The following is a 27,796-nucleotide window of genomic DNA, read 5'->3' as shown; positions in this document are numbered from 1 at the left end:
TTTTGGATTTATTATTTTTTTTAATAGGTAACGATAGTTTTGAGTTTTCCATTATTATTAGACAAAAATAAACAATTAAGTAATAAGTATATATTAATCTTAAATTAAAAAATATAAATTAGCTAGTCTTATCAGACAGCAAACGCATTGTTGATGTCATCAGCTCCGTTTAAGTAATTCTTGTCCAAGCGTATCACCATATTCCTACGCTTCCATATTCTGTAAATAAAATGTTTCATTGTTAATTATGGCGTTAGATTATATGGTACATTGCCTAAAAGTTTATCGGGTCCGGATTTACATACAAAAAATGCGTAAAATATGCACTTGAAGATGTATAAATATACAAAATGATAATCGCTTAATATCGAATTTATAATCATATTTATATATTTTTTTATTATTCAATAAGTAACTACGAGATATGGCACAATCGCAGTGGCATTTTTTTTAGTTTTAAATTAATAACATAACGCTATTATATCACTATAAGCATAAAAGTTTTAAAAAATAATAATAAAATTGTAAAATACACATTTTATATTAATACGTAGAATCACTGGTTCTGCATGTACTCAATTATTAACTAATACGACTATATATCGGTGATACGTTTTATGTAAGACACTCATTATTTTATATACCTAACTTTAAGACGTTAAAAAAAACATTTAAAAAAATATATTATATGTTTTACTATTTTTTGTTATTATAATTTTTTTTTAGTGACATTATGCATACATAGGTAGGTAATAGGTATTTAAGGATTATAAACGGAGTAGAGTTCTTTAAAGGTATCCCATAAAATGTCGGTCTATTACTTTGCTCATCTAAACTTTCAAATTTAAATACTTATTCCTAACTAATAGATTATACCTACTTGTCAAAAATTAGATTTTTATAATTAAAAATACACCGAATAATATGTTCTTTGAAATATGAAATTAATTAAAAATGTATGTTGTTATTCAAAGAGTAACTTATAAAATTTAAACTTATACATTTTTTTTTATGAAAATCAACTTTTTTTAACACTTAAAAATTATAAAATGAGTATTTTATGTTTATAATGGATCACCTCTTTTATATATTTTTAATAATAATAATTTGATACATTTGCATGAAATTATTTAAATATTTACGATAATATGTAAGAAAATCAAAATGTAATACTATGTATAGCAACACTATTTTGATTACTCATATATTTATTGTTATAAAATGTGCCCATGCTGTATGAATTATAATGTTATGCGCATTACACGAATATTAGTTTAAGATTTTCAAATTTTAAATTCTTATGATTACGTCTTGGAATATACTTTGTACATCACGGAATTTTTGTGATGTAAAATGATACAAATGCGTACTAAAGCTGAATAAACTTTTAACTGAGAGTTCTTAAATTTTATTCAATCCACTCATTTTTGTATTTACAAGTATTATGTTTTTAATTTGTATTATCATTTATCAATATAAAATGTAGATAATAGACAATATTTGTTAGCTTAGTCCAAAAAGAATCATAGAATTATTTATTTTAAAATTACAGTAAGTAGTTTAGATATAATAATAAAATTTAATTTGAAGATAATTAAAAAAAGTAATAATAATATTATAAAATACGTTATGTGCAGGTATTTATTCAGAAACAAGCAAAAATATTTGCACATTTGTACTAAACTAACATTTGAATCTACACATTATGAAACATATAAAGTTTCAATCAGAATTATTTTAAATCAAATAAATAAAAGTATATACATATTATACATTTGCTTATAAATCCGGGCACCAATAATTTTTAGTGCGTATTTTAGATATAATATGATAATTTGATATACTGACGATGAAAAAATTATCAGCCAAAACCACAACATTGCAGTCATTGCGAACGTGATGATACACATTAAAAGCCCATTGTAAAATGAATTTTTATCTTTTTTGTCTAAGAAATATTCAACGGTTTTCATTCCACACGCAGTGAGTACAAAACACCATATTGTAACGAAAAAAAACATCACCATGAACTGGCCAAAGAAGCCTTGGCAATTTCTTTTCTCCTGAAACCACTGCGTACAAACAATATTTTGACGATGATTATAATTTTTTGTAAAAAGGTTATAAATAATAATAATATTATAATTCTGTACGGATAACCATTAACCTGTATTAGAATGCCTTGATAAAGAGATCTAAAAAAAATATTATATGATAATGGTAACAAATAAACATTATTAATCAATGAATCTACAACTAAGTACTTTATTTAAAAGAAAAAAAGGATTCAAAATGTATAGTCTTTATCGTGAAAAGTAAATAATCAAAAGAAAATATTGAAAATAAATGTATAAGTTAGATCAAAATCAAATATCACTAAGAAAGTAATAAAAAAAACGACTTAGGTAATATAATACCATTATTATACTCGTAATATCAACTGTCAAGTATGAGCTATTATTAATTTATTGGCCTATACAAATGACAATTTTCTTATCAGTTCATACGGACACATTTTTTTTATCATGGCACTCTAATATATAATATATACATATATACACAAAATAACATATGATTTCAGTGTAAAACTGTCAAACTTCATAATACACCAATTACGTTACTACAATAGCTAAGACTTTAAGTTATGGGTGAGAGGGGAATTGAGTCTTAACTCTTAACATTTTTGGATAGTAAAATAAGGTATGGTACAGACTACAGAGTCACTCTCATACAATTATAACACTACATTTTTATAAATAATATATAAAAATTAAAAATACAATACGACAAATCGTAGTAGTATAATAGTGTATAAACTATAAATGAGTAAGTAATAAATGATAAATGGAAATAATTAGTTTTACCTACTTAAACAATTGTATATATTTTATATTTATGATATTGATGATCAGTATTATTTAATTATAAGAAACTGTATAACTGCTGTACAAACTAAGAGCTTCTAATCTCTTGTGATTATTAGTGTTATTATACTTAAGTGCTTAACGGGAAATTTCTAAGAATAATTGATTAGTTTAGCAGTGTTATATACACAAAAAGAATATATCCTATCGATTTTGAAAATATAATTGACAAATTTTATGCTGAAGTATCAGTAATTAACTGTTACATCAGATAGTTAATTTTTTTATTATTATCTAATGAAAAATATAAATACCCAATAAACTAATAATTAAAATGCACATTTTTATTATATAATCCAAATACAGAGTTTAAAAATTATGTAATTTTTTTGTAATGCTAAAATTAGTAACCGAATCTCTTTTGCATACCTATCAATAGAAAAATTTTAAATCAGATGTTATGTTATCAGAAAAAAATTACTACTTGATAAAATAACTTATACCGCGTATTATAGACTATAATAGTATAATTGTCAATAATATAATGTCTATAAATTGACTGTAATTGTCAATAATAGGCATGTTTTAATTTAAATTTAATCATCCGAAAAATGATTCTGAGCAGGAACATGACAGCACTCACCATCAATTCTATAACGATACGTATTTATAGGTACTTTATATTGTTATTTATTAGGCATAACTACATACGAGATGTACAGTAAATTAAACCAATATCTGAAAAAAATATTTGGTAACTAATTAATTTAATAATTATTAGTAATATATTATTGTATCATAGAATTTAATTATTGTTAATTACTATTAGCTTACTATAGAAATTCAGTACCGATGAACCATAGAACGGTGCAAAAACTGAATAGTTTAGTGATTTAATGTGTACAACAGCTTAAAATTAACCTATATTTTTGATATTTTTAAATTACAGTAAAATCCCGTTACAACGAACTCCAGGGGACCGAATTTTTTTTCGTTATAACGGACATTTCGTTGTAACGAAAATTCGAATAAGCTCTTTATAAGCCCTGCTTTTCGGCAGGGGACTTTTATGACTTTCGTTATAACGGGAGTTTCGTTGTATTGGTATTCGTTGTAACGGGAATTTACTGTATTACTAAAAGAATAACTTGTGAGAAACTATATATATACTTTCAAGTTTTATGATCTTTTTAAATTCAAAAATGTCAAAGCTTATATAAATAATTTAAATAATTTTGAAACTTATATCAACTCTGAAAAATGCTATTATAAATATTTGGTGAAAATGTCAGGTTTTTACAGTTATTTATTGTTACATTATAGCTAAACAACTAAATAGATTTTGTCAAATCTAGTGTTGTGTAAATGTTAATACTTTTTTTTTTTAGTTTTATCGATTTTTTTAAAATAATACTGGCCATTGAACGTTTTCTAATTTTTATTTTTGACGCTCCAAAGTACAAATTAGATCCAATTTACTACCAGAAACTATCTCTAAAAAGTAAACAAATTGAGAACTATTCTTAAAGGTTTTTAGATGATTTCTGATCAGAAATTTAAAAGTTAAAATTAGTTTCAAATTATACCATAATATTATATTATTATATCAGTATCTACAATTTTTGAATATATAATCAAGTTTTATTAAAATTATGTTTTCGTAATTTATCATTTGTTGAGTAGTTTAAATTGTTATATAGATTGATATATTTTTTTCGTTGAAATGTAAAAACCTGTTTTTTTTTAATTAGATGAGCGCAATACTTTTTTATGCGACTATTAAAAATTTATCAAAAATCATAATAATCACAAATTTTAAATTGAAATTAAAAATTTTTTTTTATAAAGGTATAATAAAAAAGACACGGCAAAAATATAGATAATAAGCTCAATTATTTCAAACAAAACACACAAGAAATGTTTGATGAGTCGTGATGATAATGGAATATAAATTGAAAATAATTAATTTAAAATTAAAAGTCGGTCACAAAACTGTTGTTTTCTATTGATGAGTATATCATTATTTATTATACCTAAAGTTAACAAAAATAAGTATTAGGTAATTGTAATTTCAACATAATTTTATGAACAAACATCGATTGTGTAGAATAATATTATGGGAAACAGTACATATAGACGTATAGTCTAAAATATTGTAATGGCTTGATTAATTTAAATTTTGAAAATAGTCAAATATAAAATACAAATGTATATTATAATATGCAATCAACAATAAATGAAGAATGCTTAAATTATAAAGCAAAGCTATACATTATTTTCTAGTGTCTTCATTAGAATATATTTTTTAATAATGAAAAATAGTTCAAAATACTTTGATTATTTTTAGAAGTTTGACTTTTTTATTTATCATTTGTTCCAAAACATAAACACATTCCAAACATTTCATCTCAGAAATAATTTTATCATTATCTATACTAATCTAACAATTTCTGACAAAAGTTGTTTTTGTATTGTAAGTTACTTCAATCTGTACCTGAATAATATTATACTAGACATTAATGGATTTTAATGTTAAAAAAATATAAAATAATGAATTAATAGTTATTAATAAATTGAAAATATTCGGAAATTGTTGTTCTATGAAATATACTGAAGTACCTATATAATTTTTGTTTTATATTATATCCTGCAAAAATGTTTATTAAATTAAACAAATCAATAAAAATAGAGAGAGAGATTGTAAAATAAAATTGTATTTTAATTTGTTGTAAACAAATTTAAATTGTTACTATATTATTATACTAAATTAATAATAACTAGGGGCCGCAATTATATTCTTTTAAAATAGCCAAAATGAAGAAATGCTAATAATTTTTTAAAAAGTTGAAAATATTCTTCCAATATTTTTCAAAAAATCTGCTTTTTTATTAATATATTCTCTTGCAAAAAATATGCATTTATATGCAAAATAATACAAAAACCGTATATAAATACGCACATAATAAAAAATAATACATGTTAAAGTAAATTTGATTAAATTATATTAATATAAGGTATTTTTAATTAAGAAAATTTTTGACAGTTGACAAAATGACAACTATATTTTGTTCTATGTGCTCTGGTATCATATTTGTACGATAGTCTGTTAATATGTTTTTATACGCGCTAAATGAACGTTCGACGTCAACTGAAGTCACGGGAGAATTTTGCAAATCAGTAATACAGGAATCATAGCCGGTGAAAAATTGTCTATAAGTTGAATTTCATTATTTCCATCCAAAACTTTAACTACGTTTTTCAAAATGATGAGCCCTTGACATTTTTGTTGGAGTTGATCAATTTTTATTTTTTTATTTTATTTCCATTTTCTCCGGGTAATTTTTGAAGTTGACCAACAGTTCATTACTAATTAGGGCATAATGATCATACGATATACGATGGTTATAATACGTATATAATATATCAATATCATATCACTATTACGAGTATTATTGGACATATAATTTATATTATTTACGCTAGTGCAACAAAAAATATCTAATATCTATAAAAATTAATCGAAATATTCTCTAATATTCTTTATTATATAAAATATTCTTTTATCTTGAATTACTCTCAAATATGCAAAAAAAAACTTTTGCCATTAATTAACCGGTTTCATGGTTTGTAAAGATTTCAAACCCCCGTCTGAATGCATAGCCTCAAAAAACTGTGCAAAAGAATATAATTCCGGCCCCTAATTATAACCTATACACTTAAAGTATAATAATAATAATATCGTGTTCTGCTGATTTGGTTGACTCTGTTGTAGGTATCATACCACTAAAGTAAATAAAAGGGGTAAACTAATATAGTTATTAAGTAATAACATGATTGATGTTTTTTCTTGGTGCATACCTATATTATAATATGTTAGTTTACCTCGAATACAGTCAAAGACCGATTGACCGTCTTGAAGGAATAACTGCATATGTCACATCTATTCGACTTCGATACCGACAGCCATTGTTCTAGGCACGTGACGTGGACATGTGCATGAGAACCGACACAATTGCACGGCGATACTGTGCTTTCATTTTTTTCTTCTAAAAAATATAAAAATCGCAATGATGAGTAACGAGTTCATAAAACATGTAGCTATATTAAAGTCATATACAACATCACTATATACCGTAAGACAATATTATTTATAAGGACTTATTCGTGAGTAGTCTTTTTCACTAAACGACTACTTAAATTCTTTTGAAGATAGTCTCTTGTAGATGTGAATTGTAATTAATTTCCAAAAAAAAACCATAAAAATCTCGATAGTAAAAAAGCCATGTATCTTTGACATTTTCTATCTTTAGACACGTAAATTCAGAGAAACAGTGTATCTCAATAACAGTATAATAAAGTCATTAGTTCTCAAAAACATTTTTTTTTTAATCACCCAATATCTATTAAATATCATATTCTGGGAATTAAAAATTTAAGAAAATTATAAAATATTTTGTTTTTGTCACTATAAAATTCTAACAGGTGGTCTTTTGGTCATATTCCTGCAATCCTGCGCGTCCCCCATCATACATTTACATTTTATATTTATACGCCGTATACCTTCATACAATCATACACCACTATAATAAATCATCGATCATTTGATAATTAAAATATGCATTCGTTATTACTTATAAGTTATTATAATATCAAATGCAGTCCGCTTAGTTCTTAGTAGAGTTAGTAGGCCTATTTATAAATTATTATAATTATTATAATAATATATAATTTATGCTTATAAATTATATAATGGGTATTATAACTACAGTGAGGTGCAATATGAAAACAATAACATATTATATTGTTGTGACAGTAGCTTATAATATTGTACGTATTTGATAAATTAAAACACATTTTTTTTGCACACGGAGTTAGCCTATATTAAAAATACATAACATTTTTATTTGAAATGCAAAAATAGTGGAATACGCATAATAATATAATTTGCACCGGTTATGTATGTCTTGTGCAACGCGAAAGATAAAAATAAAACTGCAAAACAGCATTAATGCACAATAATATAATATTATTAGAATACAACGAACAACGTAACGGATTTGTGTAGGTCAATACAAAACTGTTAGTACTATATACGCAGATCGAAAAATGCAAGTCATCAACATGATCTTTGCTGATAAGTTGTGAATATTAATATATTACTATATTACTTGTAGGACTCGGATTTATATATACGAAAAAATCAAGAAATATACTTCCTTAAATTAAATGTGTTTATGGCGTTTATGCAATTATGCATCAAAATACCTTAATGTATATCGTATTTATTCATTTATTATTGTATGACTACAATTAATTAACTAAAAAAATATAGTATAACGCAAGAAAAAAAATTATATTGTACAAAATAAACATTGGATATGTGGGTTGTCTTTGACTTTAATCATTTTGTTTCCTTTAGAATTGTTAGTATTTATTTAAAATAAAATGTATATTTTTTCGAAACTATACTTTTGTTTCTTAAGTTATAGAACTGTGCATTATGTTATAAAAAAAAGACAAAATATGACATAATAATAGTAAAATATGCGCTAAAAATTGCAAAATAGTGAAATATGCTCTAAAATAATTGGTATTTTAAATCATATTTTCAGGACACATATTATCTTACTTACCATAAGGCATAAAGTACGATGGACTAATATTTGCTTACAAATAAATACAAATCTGAGCCTTGAATATTATAAATGTATAGATAATGTAATTTACAACCAGGATTGTAATTATTATGAACATTCATTGTACTTGTAAAGGACATTGTTAAATGCATTGTGTTTGTTTTTTTGTATAATTAATTGCTCAATAGTCGTTACTTATTGTTAATGTCTGATTATAGTGTTAGGAATAGTATATGATTATGTGTAACAATAAAATTATTACGATGATTGGAAAGTGCAACAAATTAACTTTTATGACACATTATAATAAAGAAAAAAATGAAAACTAAATGTGTATAATAAAGGTTTCTACTGCTTTTATATGTAATAAAGTTTGTGAAGTATTTGCAATAATTTTTAGCATTAAGGACGAACTCATTGTGGTGATGAATATCGTATAGATTATGTCAACTGAAGTTAACGTAACCATTTTAAACATTACCACTGCCATTCGATCTGTTTTAAATAATTGATTAACACAAAGTTTTAGATAAAATGATAAGTTTGTTTTATTTTGTATTTTATACTGTTTATATTATTTGTGTAATCGGTTATTGAATAATTAATCATTGTAATGTTATATTTTCGTTTATTTGATCTCAATAAGTATACGATGATGCAATATATGATATGTGCTGTAAAAATATAAAATATTATAATATGCAGCGTGCGCATAATGTACATCTAAATATCGATAACGTTATTTGTTACATTTTATGCACCTACACAAAACGACAGATCACGCTTGATAATTTACTATTATTTGTTATTGTTAGTACTTGTCGGTACGTGTAGTATCTACACTTATAATTGGGCATAAGTACCTATATCATATTAAATAGTGATGAGGGGTGTGGTTTGTAGCGGGATGCAAAGCCTAAAGGTATCCCACAAATAATCATTATATTTTATATATGTTTTTTTGATTGTTTTTTTATCATAATTATAATAAATTATATAATTATTATAATTAATTTCCAACAAATATTAAAATAATTATGGTATTGTGGACATTTAAAAACGATAAAATGATTTTTTTTAAAAACATTTTCTGATATTTCTCGAATATTATAATAAATCATTGTAATCATGAAATATAGAATTTATTTATTCTGTCCGTTAACGTTATAAATTCTTTTCATTTATCTTGTGAATTTTCATCTGCTAAATCATTTTAAATTAAAAAAAATGTTTTAATAATATTTTCGCATTTTGTATGTATTTATTTTAATTGATTTAAAACAAAAAAACGGCTATTATATTGTTATTAATAGGTAATTATTCACGTTTAGATGATAATAATTTTTAAATCTGATTATATTTTGCGAGCAAAGCGATCGTCTCTATAATTATAATATAGCTATTGGCTATATTAGTCTGGGTATGTTAATTTGTACTTTGTGCGTGATTTCTTTTTGTGGTAAGATTATTTTGTTAGGTTTTTAATTGGATTATATTGGTTTTTTTTATGTTTTCTATAGGTAGGTGTTGGTTATTAATTTTAAAATTTTCATTCTTCAGATGAAAGTGTTTAGATATACCTATCCATTATATTATTATTGTTATTATACTTGGTGTTTTTTTATAAATATCGCGTTGTATTCTTGTAATTGCTTATAGTCGGGTATGATTTTATTGAAACGCTTAGGACTTTTAGTACTATTATTTTCATAACAAATACTGAGAAAATTAATCGTTCACATTTTTATAATATAAATAATTAGGTTTTTTATTTTCATTTATTGATTTCATAATAATTTTCAGGTTTAGAGATCAAAAATTACTGTTGAATCTTCATTTATTAAATTATATTCAATACTATATATATTTTTAATATTTTTTAGGAATTTAAAAGTTTAAATAGTTTGTGAAAGGCCGTTTTCATGCTTGTATATTTCGATACTGTTTCTGACGCGTATAAACTACAAACTTCGTCGCTTAATACTTGAATGTCTTTTCGAAGTCTTTAAAGACATTCTTTATTTTATTATTTACATTATTTATATACCTGTTTTTGAATATCGGCTTATATGTATCAGATTTATAAAGAGGCTTTTCATTTTTTAATTACAGCGTTATGTTATTGAAATTTAAAATTACTTAAGTTTATGTAATATAATTTAATCCGATTAATACCGCGGTATACATGAAGAGTCTACAACTTAGTAGGTATAAGGTATAGTATTAGAATTTCCGATATTAATTTTTAAAGATAATTATTATGATGGAAGAAAGTAGGGAGCAGTCTAGGGGACTAGGAGCTTCCTCCCCAAAAATATGAAGATTTTACACTTCATTGGAAATGTGAAAATGATTTCATCTCTATATTAATATTGGTGTTCAAACAGTTGTTCGTTTTTTAATACCCAATGATTAATAAAAACCACAAGTGACACATAAATTGATTCTCGTTATAGTTGATATATGCAAACACTTAAAGGTATAAATAATAAATTATATCCATGAACATAATTTAATATTTTATAATCAATTTTGTTTTTTAAATTATTTTATAGAGTACTAGAAGTTTACTAGATTACAAGTTGTGTATGTTCATTTTTCATGTTGATCAACCAGTAATAAATTAAATTAAATGCTAATTAAACTAATTTTAGAAGAACAACATTTTTTTATCTGAGTGATACACGTAGGATATGTCGTAGTATGTATCTTAACTAAGGGAATAGAAGATCAAGAATTAAAAATTGTGCTAGCTCAAAAGTAATTGGTATAAGTTATACATTAATATTTGATACTTAAAAAAAACAATTTATTAATTTTTTAAAAATAAGATTGTTTTAGGTGTTTGCAATTATTAAAAATATAAAAATTATTATTGTATACTTATTTATTTTGCGCGAAGTACTAAAAATAGTTAATATAGGTATTATTGAGTATTTATTTTCAGGCTTTTATCTGCAATGCGAAATATTATAATTTTTATAATACCCCACATAATATTTAAGATATTCTATGAACTCAAAACAGGTTTAGCGATTAAGGTATAATTAAGATTGTTAAAGACATTTTTGTTGACGTTGAAAGCACATATCTGAGAGATGAACAAAATTGATATGATAATTATTATAGTCTTTTGTGTACAGAATTTAATATACTCATATTATGTATTATTGTTATATTAACTAACGTACTTTTATAGCATTTAAAAATTAAAAATAACATTTAAAGTATTAAAAAAAAAAATGTAAGTGTATTTTTTTTCAAATGCCCTAGGGCTTTATTATTTAAACGACTCAAAGGTCTTTAAAAATATGTTTAACAATTATACATATTTTACATACTAAATATAAATTATATATGCTTAAATGTATGTGTATGTATTAATTTAAGGGTTTTATAATGCCAAAAAGGCCTCATAAGGATCTAGTACGAATCTAAATTTCAAACACTATTTGCGTCTATGTTAATGAGCTACCGTTATAATATAGCGGCATGTTATGTTGTATGTGTCTATAATAATACTTTTTCTAACTACTGCAGTAGATACACCCGTGTCAAAAACTAAAGTTGTTTTATTTTTTTATTAAATTATTCCTTTCAAAATTAATTTTTAAATATTAGTTCTGTAGTATGAATTTATATTAATGTTATGTTCGTTTATATTAGGACTGAGATTTGTTTTAATTTGACTAAACTTGGCTGTTTTGTGAAACATTGGTAGTTTTTTTTTTAAAAAATAGAACACAATATATTGTGATGATGGGAAGCGCTTTTGAAAATATGATGTTTTATATTATCAATTTCGTTATCATTACCTAGCTGTCTATACAAGTAACTACTACACATTATTGGTATAGTATATTATTATGTACATACCATCGTAGCAAATGCGGCACGTTATTAACTTATCGTTCTCGTCGGGTTCATCGTAATCGTTTGCGCCTCGGCCGTATCTTTTCTTGTTGTCCGAGAACGGTTCCATTTGTACAGCCACCTCCTCGGACTGTTTAACTTAATTGTCGAATAAAAAAAAAAAAAAACAAAAAAGTTAATTATTAATATTATAAAACTTCGCTACTTAGCACTTAGCACAGGTATAATGCCGTTTGCGACACAGCAGACAGGCACGGCTTAGGTGCTTGGTATATAATATCAATTAAAATCAGACGTGTATCAAAAATCGGCAAAAATAATGTATATGTATCATAATTTTTTCTCCGTTTGAACGCAACGCCGTGGAATATACTATAGTATTACTATATAATATTGTGCACGTATGATTTACCGAGAACATAATATTTTGTGGTCGCGTATAAAATAATAATATAATTCTCTGAACGCGTTTGTTTTCACAGTGTTAACACTTTTATCGTAATTATTACAATTTTTTTTTCTCGTAGCGTGTCACCGATATTGCTATAATACCGCATTACATGTGTTTTATACGCTGCAGATCGTTTATTTATTTATTTTTTTATATTATAAACGAACATAGTTCAATAGTTGAATAAATTATTGTGACGTTTCGCGTTTACTAGAAAATAATAACATATTTACCTACTAATATTTAGATTTGATTTCGTTAAACAATTATGACAAAAGCGCGAGATGACCGTAAGAACAACTGACTAGGTAATATAAAATATATACAGCATGATTCACTTAACATGCTCACCTCCGTTTTTCATTGAATAATCAATTTATTAAAATTTTGATTTTTGTACTATTAAATTATACTTCAAGACCATATTTTAAAACTTGAAGTTTATACACTACTTAAGGTGTGTCTTTTAGCTCTTAAACAATACAAAGACTTACAAAACATCGTTATATAACTATTAACTGACATGCATTTACTCATAGATTCAATTATAGGTATAGGTACATAATGTTTTGTTAGTTGACTATTGCTGACAGCAGTAAAATAATAAAATATAATATTATAATAATTTATTATTTGTATGAGTGAGTAAATTTGTAAACAAAATACTGAAACGTGGAAATCCATTTATAATTCATAATAATTGTGTTATTTCAATTGTTAATTTAAGACATATAACCGTATCGTCGTGAAATCCAATGTAATTTTTAGGAATATTATTGATCGGCGTTTTACTGACACGTAAGAGACCTACAGTTAGTTATAAAAGCGAATAAGTAAGTTCAGGACCCTTAAAATTATTCTCCAAAGACCTTTGGTATACCAGGCTGACATTGTAATACCTACATCGTTTAAGTTCCAATATGATTAAAAAATTAAAATTTCTTATGCTATTTGTTATGTCCAAAATTATATTCCAACATGAAAATGGCATTTTTATAGTATACCAAATTATCTTACTTTAATCTGACTTGGGACTTTTTAGTTAGTACTGATAATTTAAATGTAGTGGGTTATAGATTAAAATTTGATTTGGAAATTTGGATTGTAAAAAAAATTTTTTAGTCAATGAGCACTGAATTCAACAAAACAGATTGTCAATAATATTTCGTATCATTAATAGATATTAACCAATCCTATACATTTCATAAAGAAGTGATCTCCAAACGCTCATAAAAAACGAATATGGCTTTTTTTGTTTGTATTTGTTTGTTTTACTGACCTAGTTATTATTGTTAACGTTCTCGTAACTTTACTTGCATCTATTTAGAAATTTTTGATAAATATCCTAATGTTGTCTAAACGTATTCATTATATTATAATATATAATCCAGTGTTCAAGGCTAGACAAATTATCTAGTTTTATGACACGTTAATTAAAAATTAAATAAATGTCATGTTTCTTGAACCATTTGGCACTATAAAATAAATTTAAAAAAAATAGTAAATAGTTGTTATCTACGTATTATTGCACTAGCCCAGAGGGTTAAAATAAATACAATTATTATTATTATCGCCTTGTGTGCCTGGTAGGAATTTAAGTAATTTTCGATAAATTAGAATTATTGCCTTATTAAATTTGAAAGTAAGTAAATATTTTATTAATTGATCAACATTTAAAGTCTCTGGAATTTATAGTTATTAGATATTTATTTACAGTATAAGTTATTAAATAATTAAAAAAAAATTTTCATTAAAATAGATTGGCTTATTACTAATTATTTTAATAAAAAATTTTCAAAACGTTTTCGGAGACTGTAGAGAAATTAAAAAAATAACTAATATTTATTTAATTTATAATATATGTTATTAATATTTCTGAGCTTTGAAAAAAATAAAATGATAATTTTTAAAGAAATATTAATTGATGTATAATTATAACGCTTACGACAAAATATCAAAAAGTCGATTATAAAAATACCAAACAGTGTTATTTATATCAATTTTCCTTCTATAATAACCGATATAAAATACGTGCTTAAGTGTATATGATATAATATAACTTGATAAATAAATAAACTATTATACTATTACAAAATAAATATCGATAATAATAATAATAATAATAATTATAAAACAATAATTACCAAAATGAATGTCACTCTCATTCCTGTTTTTATTTGATATAGAACATAAAAATAAAATTAACGATTTTTTAACGATCATTATAATATACATGTTATTTTATTTTAAATTTATGTTCACTAAATAATCGAATAACTGAATCGGTCCCGACGTATACAATTTTCTTAAAATTTTAAAATGGTGTTCTTGTAGTGACGGGCCTACTGCGATTTTGTCGGCGCGTTCTTAACAACTGCGGTTTCATCGAGTCTTGTCACAATAATTATAATAATATGTAGGTGTGAGTGTCAGTATAATGTATCTCGGTATTTTATTTTCTCCACAATTATTTGTTGAGACAATATCATCATCTGTTACCACAGTGTTCGAATTGGCAAAATGATAATGTGGCATGTGGCATGTGGAAAATGGAAATGACTTAATAAATGTGTAAGAAGCACAGAAAAAATTTGCTTTCCAGTGATTTTTTTTCTCGACCTCAATGTATTACCGTGGGCGCCATAACCGTTGTTATAGTTATACCCCTTCTTGTAGTTCATTGATCTAATCATCACATTTTCACACGAATCAGTCATAACGCACACGGCATCACAAAAATTGCAATTTGCAAGTAGTGTCATTATTCTTGGTAAGTTTTTTTTACGTTTTTTTCGCATTGCCATCACGCGGCTTCCACACAATCTTCATACATTATACGACGTGTAATCGGTGCTACGATAATTATTATATTCACTGTCACTATAATAATATAATAACGGATGAGGGATAGCGTTATTTATATACATACCGATGAATATTTTTTTTTTGTCCTCCATAGACTCAAAAACTACTGGATCGTTTTCAATAAAAGTTATTTAAATTATATTACAGAATACTTGAAACTCGAGGAGGGTTAGAAATTTCGATTTTTAACCCATATAGGGGTAGGTTACTATTAAAGAGTGGCTCACACATATGGTTTAGAATTTAGATCCAATAATGGTCGTGTTTACTTATACATATATATTAATATATTATATATTATATCATATTAAACTTTAAAATAAGATAATATTTTAAGCTTTCTTATTGGGGTAATTAGTAAGGGAGAGTGAGGGAGAGATAAATAGTTATGATGCAGTATTTTTATATTTTACAACGTTAGGATTACATTAAATAATTAATATATTAATAGCGTCGGTCAAATTTAATGAAATTAATGAAAGTTTAACGATCAAACATAAAGATAACTATTAAATGTCGATATTGGTGATGTGTTAGGTGCGGATCCAAGGCTAGGGGCAGGGAGCTCCCTCCCCTTGTAGTAGACTATTGCGAATTATAGGATGTCCGTTTTTGGCAGCCGATAAAACGTATATCTTGCCAAACGGCGAATGGTCTTGCCGATTGCGTCTCAAACGTTATCGTTTTTATCGGTCGACGTTAAACGCTATTCTAATTGAACACCAAAACTTGTTTGACGCAATAAAATATTGTATTAATTATTTGTATTAAAATGTATGGGCATCTAATTGTCTTTCATAAAAGCTTTATAATAACGATACCCGTGATTATTAGAATATCACTGATTGAGATACATGATGTTCGGTTACTTGTAGTATCTATTTTATTATTAATATAATTTGATGATATTTTTTGTGTAATGATAATTTGTATGTAAAAATATAAATTTAGTTGATGATAAGATGCGATACGATTGCTTTGACTTTCGATATCTACATTAAACGTGAATAATAGTTATTTATTAAAATTTCAAAACTTAGCTTATCGTAGTGCTAATATTATGCAAAATGTTCTTAAAAAAAAAAAAAATGTGTTATTGAAAACTATATACAAAAATCCCAGTCATGATGACGATCCAACTCCCATTGCGTCAAATTAACCAAATAAAAGTTTAGGTACTGATCCAATTCAAACATTGCCAGTTATTCCGAATCAAAACATAGGTAATATAGAAAATGTAATTATAGATATAGCCGATAATATAGGAATCGTATTAAGTTCAAAATCAACAGTTGTTTTTTCATATATACGTATTATCTACCAACATTACCAGTTATTTCAGCAATTTTCTCTCTTCACTGATTAAAAACTTGGATGCGATCAAGAATACTAGAAGAGTGATTAAATGGACTTGCATTACTTCATTGTTATAGAAATTTTAGTATTAATTATGACGACTCAATAATAAGACGAAACGATTTTGTTATGTGACCATTTTTTTTAAATATTTTTTCTTTAGGTATAATATTTTTTGTTAATTATTATTATTATATAATTTAATTATATTGAGTCAATATTATTTACAAAATAAAGCAATTATTTAGATGATATGATTTTGTTCAGTTTTCATTTTTTTTTTATATTTAATCTTAAATTACAATATATTGTATTAATAAATTAATTCAACCTAAAAATTATTCACCTTTTAGGTATTTTATTTATCTAAATATACAGACAAAATAATAATTGAATATTAATATTTACCTATTAGTTTAGCGTTTACATAGTATTTATACTACTTTTATCAGGTTTTGGCTGACATTTTATCCAAGATAACTCCCCCCTGTAAATAGTTCTGAATCCGCTCCTGTGACGTATGTTAGTACAAGCGTCTTAAAGTCTAAAATATTTTAAATTAATATGAATCATTGATCATTAATGTGTCTAGTTTGCACTTAATAAACATGATCAATTGATAAGCAATAAACAAACATTTTTATATAGCCTTTTTAGACAATAATAAAAAAAAATCAATATTTTCTTAGTTTTTACATTTTTTTTTTTTGTTTGTTTTATACTGCTACACATCTTAATAAAAATAATATTTAATAATAAGTATTTAGTTAGTACTATTATATGAAATCAAGTCCTAATAAGTTTTATTTTTTTCAATAAATAATAGGTCAAATAATCATGATAAATAGCTTAAATTTGATCTAAATATTTTAAAAAATGCATTGTTTACAAAAAACAATAAATTCAGTAAAAACGGAATGTTTCATTTTGTTTCAGTAAATATTTTTCACTATAATATATTTAACACTAACAAAACAGTAAAAACCGGCTGAGAATAAAGTTATTTAGTTTAGGTTTGAAGTTTGAATATATCCAATTACGTCAAAATTTAAACTTGAATCGTTCATAAAAAATATTTGTGGTTTAACGCTAATCTTTATTTTTAAATCAAGTGAAATAAACTAATGAGGAAGCCCGAAATATGTTTCAAAGTTTTAGGTGTTATAGACTATAGTTTGAAATGCATAACAATTTTAACTATAAAATAGTTTGCATATTTAAATATATAATATAATATTAAATAATAACTAAAAGATAGGTACTTAAAAAATTATTGGTAAAAGATCAAAGTCTCTTTATAGTTATACATTTTTTTAAATTACAACCAAAAACAAAATTCATTATGTTAAAAATAGGTTTTGCGTATTATTTAAGTTTTGACTTCATTTTGTTTTTGTTTTTCTCGATTGTTTGATAAAGTACTCGAATTTTTTTTTATTTTGATCTTTTATTAGATTATAATATTAACTAAATACATTATGCTATCTTAAAACTACCCTAAAAGAAATATCAAAATTTTCCAAAAAACCATAATATTTGATTTATACTAGTAATATTCAGTAAGAAGGTTGTGTTTTATTTGAAAAAAATTGTATCATCACAGCTAGGACACTTCTTATAAATACTAATATTATAAAAAACAGTCTTTAATACAAGTATACTTAAAAATTCAGAATTTAAATAAATAAAGAAAACAATGGGGTTATATTATTGGTGAATAATCGTGCGCAAACAATGAAATTGACAAATAATAACACCTAATACAAAGTATTTTCAGAAGTCGTATTTTGTAATAAGACAAAGAAATTAAACGTTTTTAAAGTATATAATAACAAAGGAATATAGGATATTACAATATTTAAAATCGAAAAAAGGTTATTGTTTCAAAAAAACGTTTTTATTTATATTATACCTTTGAGCCTTTTCATCCAACACATTTTATATTAAACTCGTATAGGTATATCTTAGAATAATATATTATTTGAATACGATAAGATATATTGGTAAGACTATAGAATTGTATGTAATAGTAGGTAGTACTGTAGTAGTAGTAGTAGTAGTAGTCGAGTTTATAATATATAATCCTAATATAGAAAATATAGTAAATGTTGGGCGTATGTTGTAGAATGTATAGGCATAAAATGATGTATAAATTACTTCCCAACACTATTTGAGAATACAATTTGAATTTCACAATGTAGAAAAAAAAGATACACTATACATAGATGAATAATAAAAAAAGATTAGGTTTTTGTTGTTTTCATATTGTCAATATTAATAATATATTTTAGTGATCCGAGAAATTATAATTTCTATTATATATTTGCTGATAATTTAACTGTATTTCTGGACATGATATGACTAAACCAACGCTAATTATTTTAATTGCAGTTTTATGATCATATTATGCTTTACCGTGTAAACGTTCTCCATGAATATTGATTATAATTCAGAATAATACGTTATATTGTGATATATTGTGATAATGATATACCCTAATGTTTAATCGTATATAAATGACGATAATACAATATATACCGTTATAAATTCTATAGACGAAATCAGAGTTTGTTTTATCAGACATAAAGCACTATTGCGCGATCGAATTAGTTCAAATTTGAAAAAAAAATATACCACAGAATTCATATTTTATTTAAAGTAGGTGGTTTCAAATGTTTTTATATTTCTCAGTCCACAGTTATTGTTTATATTTATTTTTTTCGGCCATCGATTGATAAAATCAGACATGTGTACAAGGCTATACATTATTGGTAGGGAAAATTGTCGGTATATACTTATAACATTATGGTCACTATAATAGATTGTTGTCGTTAATTGGTTGATAAATTCGTATTTTTACTATGTATATTATAATGTACCTATACATTATGCACATAGGCACTTTATATTATTATGTTACGTTAAATGTAAATAGTAGGTACCTACAATTATAATATTTACACTTATGGCGGTTTTGATTCGTTTTTATCGACTTTTCCAGGCTATTATAAACACGAACAGTTCCAAAAGCAGTTAAAACAAGTCTTCGAATTATTTATGGTTTATACAACTGTAACGCCGATTTCGATGGGATGCATCACGGATTTGCTGAGCTAAAAACAAAAATATACGTATAATTTATATTTATATTCGAGGCCAGGTCAAAATTCGCTGTCGAAAGTTCTATACAGTAACCCTGTATCAATATTATTTTTAAACTTTATATGGTATCCGTTTAGTTTTATCGGTCGATAATAAAACAAAACCAATATACTAAGGACTTGGGTTTATAAGAAATACTAATAAATCCCTAGCCTTGGTCACGGCAAATGGCATAATATAATTTATTATATTATATTATGCTCTTTACTCAAGACTCAATAAGCAGCTACAATATAAAATATAATACATTTTTTATTTATATTTAAATATAGGATGAGTTGGATTGAATTATAATAATATTATATTCTCTATGTGTGATATTACCTTTATAATTTTACAGTTTTTTTTTTCTAGCATCGATCGTCGAAATTATACACGCATATAGGCATTGGCTTGGTCTGGGAATCCAGAAAATATAATAATAGGTATTCAATAATTATTAGGCGTTAAGTTAATGTAGATGAGTAATTGATAACAGATAAAATGTATTTTATCGTGACATGCACATTGTATCTACATATACGTGGTCCGAGTAAATGCAATAATAATAATAATAATAATAAATGATTGACTGACCAACCATAATATATTTATATATTATTATGTGGTTGGATGTTATGTACCTACCTATTTAATATTTTACCCCATTCGATTTGGCGAGGACTCAGATGGTGAGATTGTGACTATTTGCATGTAACGAAGAATCGGGACTGTTGCCATAGAGATTCGGCCACCACAGAAGTGTCAAGGTCTAGTCCAATAGATGCACGCGTGACGTGCTCTACTTTTCGTTTTCATTTTTTTTTTCAATATGTCAACACCCTCATCGTTTTAAACTTTCAGCCGTCATGTTTGGTGTGTATGTTGTATTATCATAGTGTTATATCGTATTACCTATACTGCACTTGTGATGACATTAAAATCGGCTGTATCGGCGGTGCTAGACCTATGTAGGCGTGTTTATAATATTATTACATGGCTGGTAGGCATAGTACATATTGGTAGTACCTAGTCCCATATCAGAAACATTTGATGATAAAAAGGAGTGCTTATAGGCTATAATCGTGCACCATGTTTGTCATAAAATAATTGATAAAAAATAAAAACTTTAAAACGCTAATAGGTATGTTTATTAAAAGTAAAAATGCAATTTTTAAATGCAGTGAAATAGTTTTCTAAATTATTATTTATTGATTATTTTAATATTCATTTTTAATTTTATTAAATAATAATAATTATATTCAAGCAAAAAATGTTCTCTTTAAATAACGAAATCAGTGACGAAAAATTCATGAGAGATGGCCGGGGTCGTGATAATCTGGAAAAATACCGTGCGAAAGTTTAAACTTCTTGACTCATGCTTAATATTTACTGTTGAAGTTTTCGTAATATTAATTCATTCGATTAATTCAAGAACATAATATAAAAAATACAGCACCATAAATGACTTAAAAATGTACATAATTCATCAGATATCATCTGAAATATTTAAAACCTTATTTTCGAAATAATAAATAAAGGGTTCAAAAGAGTGATTTGGAGTACTGTAATATTGAAGGAAACAAAAAGGTAGTCCTGGAAGCAAAAAAAAAAACAACGATATTTTTACTAACCAATAATATTGCCAACTAACCAAACGATGTTCAATTATCGATTAAAATTAAATGTCATCACATTTGGTAAGCAGGCTGGAAATCTTCAAATTATCAAGTTCTACGAGATAAAACAAAATATTGGCCATATCCACTGGATATACTCAGTAAACTTGAGGTAACAATAAACAGGTTTTGCAATGCAATGACCATATTTACAAATATCGCACAACTTCCTTATGAACAATGAAAACCCACCAATTTTCCTTTCGTGTGTAGTCCAATTGACTATTAAACATATCTTAACAGAATGCCTCACATACAATGAGTTCAGGGAAAAGGCTAACCAATCAGAATACATATCCACATCGCTTAGAAATTCTTTGGATTCAAATAAATCAATAGTCGACTTCATATTCTCGTCAAAATTAATAAACTATAAAATGAATGAATTAATTATTTTACAAGATTTATAATCCTCTATTGTATATTATATACTGTAAATTTCTTTTGTAAATCCCAATGGCTTTTGCTGCCGAGGGTTAGGTATATTAAATAAATAATAAAAAAAAAAAAGTAAATTACTAAAATACTTAGGTAGTACTTTTTATACAATATACAACATGACATATAATGTATGTTATTATTTTCAAATTTTATTCAGCGTAATTATTGTTAAGTTATTATTTATTAATTAATTTATAAGAATTAACGTCATTCGAATTTTTGGTAACTGGTATTTTATGCTGGTCATTCATGTCATCGGTTTTTAAGTTAATAACTATTATAGTAATATTATTATATTAATTTTTTTATATTATAATATGCAATGTATTTGGTAAAAATTAGTTTTAAAAATACCGAACTACTAATAGAAAAATAAATTACTCGTGGCTCGTTCAAACAAAATTGTATTCGTTATTTTTTTTTAAAATCTGATCCACGCTATTATAATAATAATTATTAATTTTAAAACATAATAGATATTATCAAGCAACAAAGACCTCAATACGGTTCGTGTCCGTACAGGAAACCGAACAAAGCTTTATCTTTGACAACATTTATTTAACATTTTACATACATAAATGATAATATTATTAAACTTTGATCACGTTGTGTTGATTTAATGTATACTTACCGCCATCATTATTATTTATTTTATGACGGTGATTTCTTTACCGTTTGTCCGTGAATGTAATTTATGAACTTTTTATGTAAATATTAAAATATATGAATTCCTCTAGTTTATTTTAATTATAATATGTGTATAATATTTCTGAATATTAGTTTTCTTGAATAACAATATTTTCTTTTATAATATAATAGTGTCATTAAGGATGTCGAAAATGATCTGTATAACTATTATTTAAATCTCAAAAATTATGTAAAATCGCGTGTACAGGTTTATAATGTACATAACTAAAGTTAAATATATAAGTATATGTTTCATATATAAGTAAAAATTTTAAAAATATTTTATATGTTTAAAGTTTATAACTTTTTAAAATTATAAAATAAATAGAGGTATTTGTTTAATGTATATTTATTTGACCATTATAATTGGTGTTTAGCTTTTTTCATAGAAAAAAAAGCGTTTTTAGCAGACAAATAGTCATTTTACAGTTCAATAAACTTCGGCATACGCCGTGTCTATCTACTAAATATTATAGTAGTAAAATGATAGCATACGATTAAAAGAACTTGAATTCTTAAATACATAGAAAATGTGTACTTTGTAAGTAACCAGAATGTTGTTGTAATTCACGGACAAATGTTTGCGTATAGATTTAGGTATACATACGCGTATTTCTGTCACATGCTGTCTTATCGAAATTGATATCGTCTCGAATTAATTAATATATGTTTGACTTAAAACAACGCCCGATTGCCAGTTAAAAAGCACCCACGATAGGCGTACATTTAATCATTTAAAACAAAATACATAGGTTACGGATATGTACAAATACAATTTAAATGCTTACATTTTTTAAATATATAAAATACGAATTCTGGTTATTATTTTTATTAGTTACTGAATTTTACGTTATTAATTAGGTAAATATGTAGATAGTAGTGGTATTATAGAACGTCATATTATATTAGTAAAGGTCGGCAGATCATATTGAAACCTATTATACCTCCGAAAGACTCGCACGCGAGAATTTATAATCAGACAGCATAATATTTAGTACCCGAAACGTACTTACGTACTCATTGATTTAATAAAAGCAATAGAAAAAAATGTAATCGTTATAGACTATAGTTGTGAGATTTAATGGGTAGAAAAATGTCACGAGGCTCATGCGATTTGTCGAACTGCATCAGTGAGAAAACCATCATAAGATATATTGCCGTATCGTGCCGTATCATGCCCCAATATTCGATATCATGAATATGATCGATTAGGCAAATTACATGTGGTAGGATTCAGAAGTGAAAGCATTGATGGTCGATAGTTATATACTAAAATCAAACTTCTTGAACGGTGTTCTTCATAGTAATATTAGTAATAACACTAATAACATAAAGCTGATCAAACTCTATAATAACACGGGCAGTACAGACCATTATGTTAAAATGTAGACAATTACATTATTGATACCAAAATATTAATTGTTATACAACTTTACTTTAAAAAATAAAAAATATATATGTCCATAAAAAAATGTAATATAGGTTATCCATAAATATAATACTATTTAGCGTATTAATACTCAATCTGAATATTTCATAATTCCTAAAATAAAAACTACCAGATTGTATGACAGTTATCTAACAACTGAATTACAATTATATGAAAAACTTCTAGTGCACAGTATACAAAATTGTAAATAGTATAATATTCGTTTTAAAATAGTTAATGAAAAAAAAAAATGGTTACTTGATAATAATAGCATCTTTAAAAAAAACATAGTACATTTTAAAAGACTATACAACTAAAAAAAGCTGATTTTTTTTTAATGTGTGAAAATATAGGGCTTTAAAAAAGAATAATTTTATTTTGACTCGTATTAATTAAATTATGTTATGAATTATTGGTTATACAATATACGAATATAACAGCCATTCAATTATTTATTTACACATTATTACGTATTTACTCGTATGTTCGATATTTTAATATTTAGTATTTCATTTATTTTTATCATATAATATAATTAGTTTTTTTCGCTATTTATTAGAGACTGCTTTTCGTCACAAAGTTTACCTTAGTGATAGGCAAAGCAGTATTATTGTCTATTGTATTATTCATTTTTATTACTGCTAAGCAAAGAAAATATTATTATTATTATTATTAAAAGTATATTATATGTTTAGTTTATATTCATATTATATTGTAGCGGTTGTGTTCACTCATCATCCATAATAATTATGTATTTACTTCATTATGTTGAATGTTTGTTACTGTCATTACCTTTGCCGATTAATAAAGCAAAAAAAAAAATTAGATATATTACAATACCTATTACAAAAAAATAATGTCAACGATAAACGGCTTTGTCATATGACACTGTAAATTTAAACATTTCAAAAGCATGTTCCATTTCGGGCCTATAACATGCACATTTGACATAGTCTAAGCCCTGTAATAATAATAATAATAATAATAATAAAATGAAAAAAATAATCAAACAATACGGGACATTTTCACTGTTTTTGATTTACCAGGTCACTTGACTGGCGTTTCTTTGTCTTGCTTTAACAAAGCCGATATAGCCATATAGCGATAACAAAATATTAGAAAAATAATTATATTTTATGGATAAACTGTTTTCGAAAAAATAACGAAAACCGTGAATTTAATATTTATTTAACTTACTGCTCTGTCATTAATATTAATATGTGATCCCAAATTGAAAACATAAATATTATTTAATATTTATGAATTACAGATGATTTATTATATTATATTTTATATTGTAGCTACTAATATAATATAATTATTAATTATTGAATTAAAAATTTAATTTTAGATTTTTTCTTTTATCTAAGTCTGTTTGAAAAATTTAAAACTATTGACGGTATTGTATTGAATGAGTGCTTCTTCAAGTAATGAAGGATTATTAAGGAGAAGACGTGTAGTTGAGTATTTGGGTCAGTAGATAATTATGAGTGCAATTGTAAGGGGAGTCTTGCATATCGCACGATGGACCGAGTTTCTATTAGTTATTAAATATAAGTGAATAAGTTTGGAGTGGCCTGTTCTGGCTCTGTTTATAACTATTTGTTCTCTTCTAAATGAGTTGTTAGGCTAAATTCATTTGGTAACAATTCTTTAGACGTTCCTCAGTTTTTGTTGTCTGGAATAAAATCCCAATGGTTTTGCTATGTTTTTATTATTCGTTTTTTGAGCTTCATTCATTAGGTGATTAGGTCTTTGTTGGGATTTTATTTAAGGGATAGGTATTATAATAATATAATTATATACAAATTATTGTATTCATTGTTTGTAATATTTTATGAATATTTAATATTTTAATAAACTTACTGTATTATAGCTTTTAATAACATAGACATTATTTTGATGAGTAAATTTGGTCAATATTTAATTTAATGGAAACAAGTATCGGTGGAAAAGGGAAAGATACATTTTTGGTAGAAATAGGTGTTGGTTGAAAAACAAAAGATACATTTTAAGTGGATAGAATAGATAACCACCCATTTCATCTTCCCGATTGGCGATCGCTTTCTCTATACATTTCCTAAGTTTTAAGTTCCTAAATTTGAAATAAGAAAATACACTTTAAAGGACTCGAATCCAATGAAATAGTACGTTAGTCATTACTCATTATTAATTTCATATTCTATACGTATTATTAGAATACTTATAATAATACTTTTATTCAGAAATAAAATAAAAAATATTTTTTTTGTATAATAAAAAACGTTTTATGGTTTTTTATTTTACACAAAGTTATTTATATTAATGAAACAAGCTGTTTGATTCTGTTTATGTCACTATAATGTCCATTTGATTATGAATCTTATTGCTTAAAAGTTAAATTTGTAATTACAGTTGACAACCAATTATAAATTGGTTTATTATATTTTAATATGCCATAATATTATTACAATATAAATTTTGCGTTTGTAATTAATACATTTTACAATAGTTATTTAGGTGGTTAATAATTTACAAATAATACATAACATTGTACCTACATAAATATATTTTTGTTAATATTCTTTTCACCGCGTTAATGGTACCTGGTCATATAAATATTTTACCATAACGCGTTGTAAAGATTTATTTCGTCATGTGTGCACCTAAAATATTTTAAGCGATTCATGATTATTAATAACTATTGCAGTAGTTAATAAATGTAATTTAATTTAATTGAGATAATAATTATTAGTCTTTTATTTTAAAACTAACTTAAAACCAGCTGATAATATTTTTAACATATGTAAACATTTAAATATTTTTATTATATAATTTTAAAATAAAATAATAATTTATTTATAGTGACTTGAAATTTATAGAAATTATTAGAATATTAAACAAATTATACCTAATAATCATATTAATATATTTTACATAATTTTTGTCTTATTTTAATTATGTTTCATATGTTTCAATGCACAAATGTCGGAAAATGACATTTATTTTTAAAACTACTATTTTCTCAGATTAACACCGACAAAAATCTATTACATTAGAATAAAATATTATAATATCCATATAACATATTTCATATTTACCAGCGCAATACTTGTTGTCATACGTCATAATATTCGTTTATTTAATTATTGAAACGCATAAAATCCAAAAATGAATTGAAGTCTTTAATAATACTTATAATAATAATATTTTATCAAAACAAATAAATAAGTAAGGTAATTATAACTGATTTAATTAGATATTACATTGGAAGGCAACTATGGATATAATCGATGAACTTGCGGGACCCGAATACAGCGTAGGTACAGATCGGTTTAAGTGAATTTAGAATATAGACGATAAATGGTATGGATAATTGTTAGTAATATTATTAT

The 27,796-nt window shown here is 25.0% G+C and overlaps 1 protein-coding gene across 2 annotated transcripts; it reads right to left on the bottom strand.

Annotated features, from left to right (window-relative positions):
- Positions 1–27,723, bottom strand: LOC132924694 (E3 ubiquitin-protein ligase MARCHF2-like). 2 transcript variants are annotated; one of them, XM_060989134.1, is made up of 5 exons: positions 27,503–27,723; positions 12,377–12,511; positions 6,747–6,910; positions 1,849–2,072; positions 1–219 (listed from the first exon to the last, which is right to left on the bottom strand). In XM_060989134.1, exons 1-5 carry the CDS (start codon positions 27,528–27,530, stop codon positions 132–134), a joined length of 639 nt encoding a protein of 212 aa, XP_060845117.1. In that variant the 5' UTR covers positions 27,531–27,723; the 3' UTR covers positions 1–131. The 2 variants fall into 2 exon arrangements, with proteins under 2 accessions (XP_060845117.1, XP_060845116.1); XM_060989133.1 differs by lacking the exon at positions 27,503–27,723 and adding an exon at positions 14,969–15,363.
- Between the last annotated feature and the right edge of the window lie 73 nt (positions 27,724–27,796).

Source organism: Rhopalosiphum padi, chromosome 3 (assembly GCF_020882245.1).
Source record: "Rhopalosiphum padi isolate XX-2018 chromosome 3, ASM2088224v1, whole genome shotgun sequence".
In the NCBI taxonomy this organism is placed as follows: domain Eukaryota; kingdom Metazoa; phylum Arthropoda; class Insecta; order Hemiptera; family Aphididae; genus Rhopalosiphum; species Rhopalosiphum padi.
The sequence above is the reverse complement of the archived record's forward strand: the minus strand, read 5'-3'. Positions and strand labels throughout refer to the sequence as shown.

Bases quoted from the DNA above. Each gene is read 5' to 3' on its own strand.
- LOC132924694 (XM_060989133.1), bottom strand. From the start codon at position 15,059: ATGTATATTATAATGATCGTTAAAAAATCGTTAATTTTATTTTTATGT. The intron at 12,512-14,968 runs GTAATTATTGTT...TCGACAATTAAG, and splicing joins TGAGAGTGACATTCATTTTG to TTAAACAGTCCGAGGAGGTG. The intron at 220-1,848 runs GTCAGTATATCA...TTTTATTTACAG, and splicing joins TGGCTGATAATTTTTTCATC to AATATGGAAGCGTAGGAATA.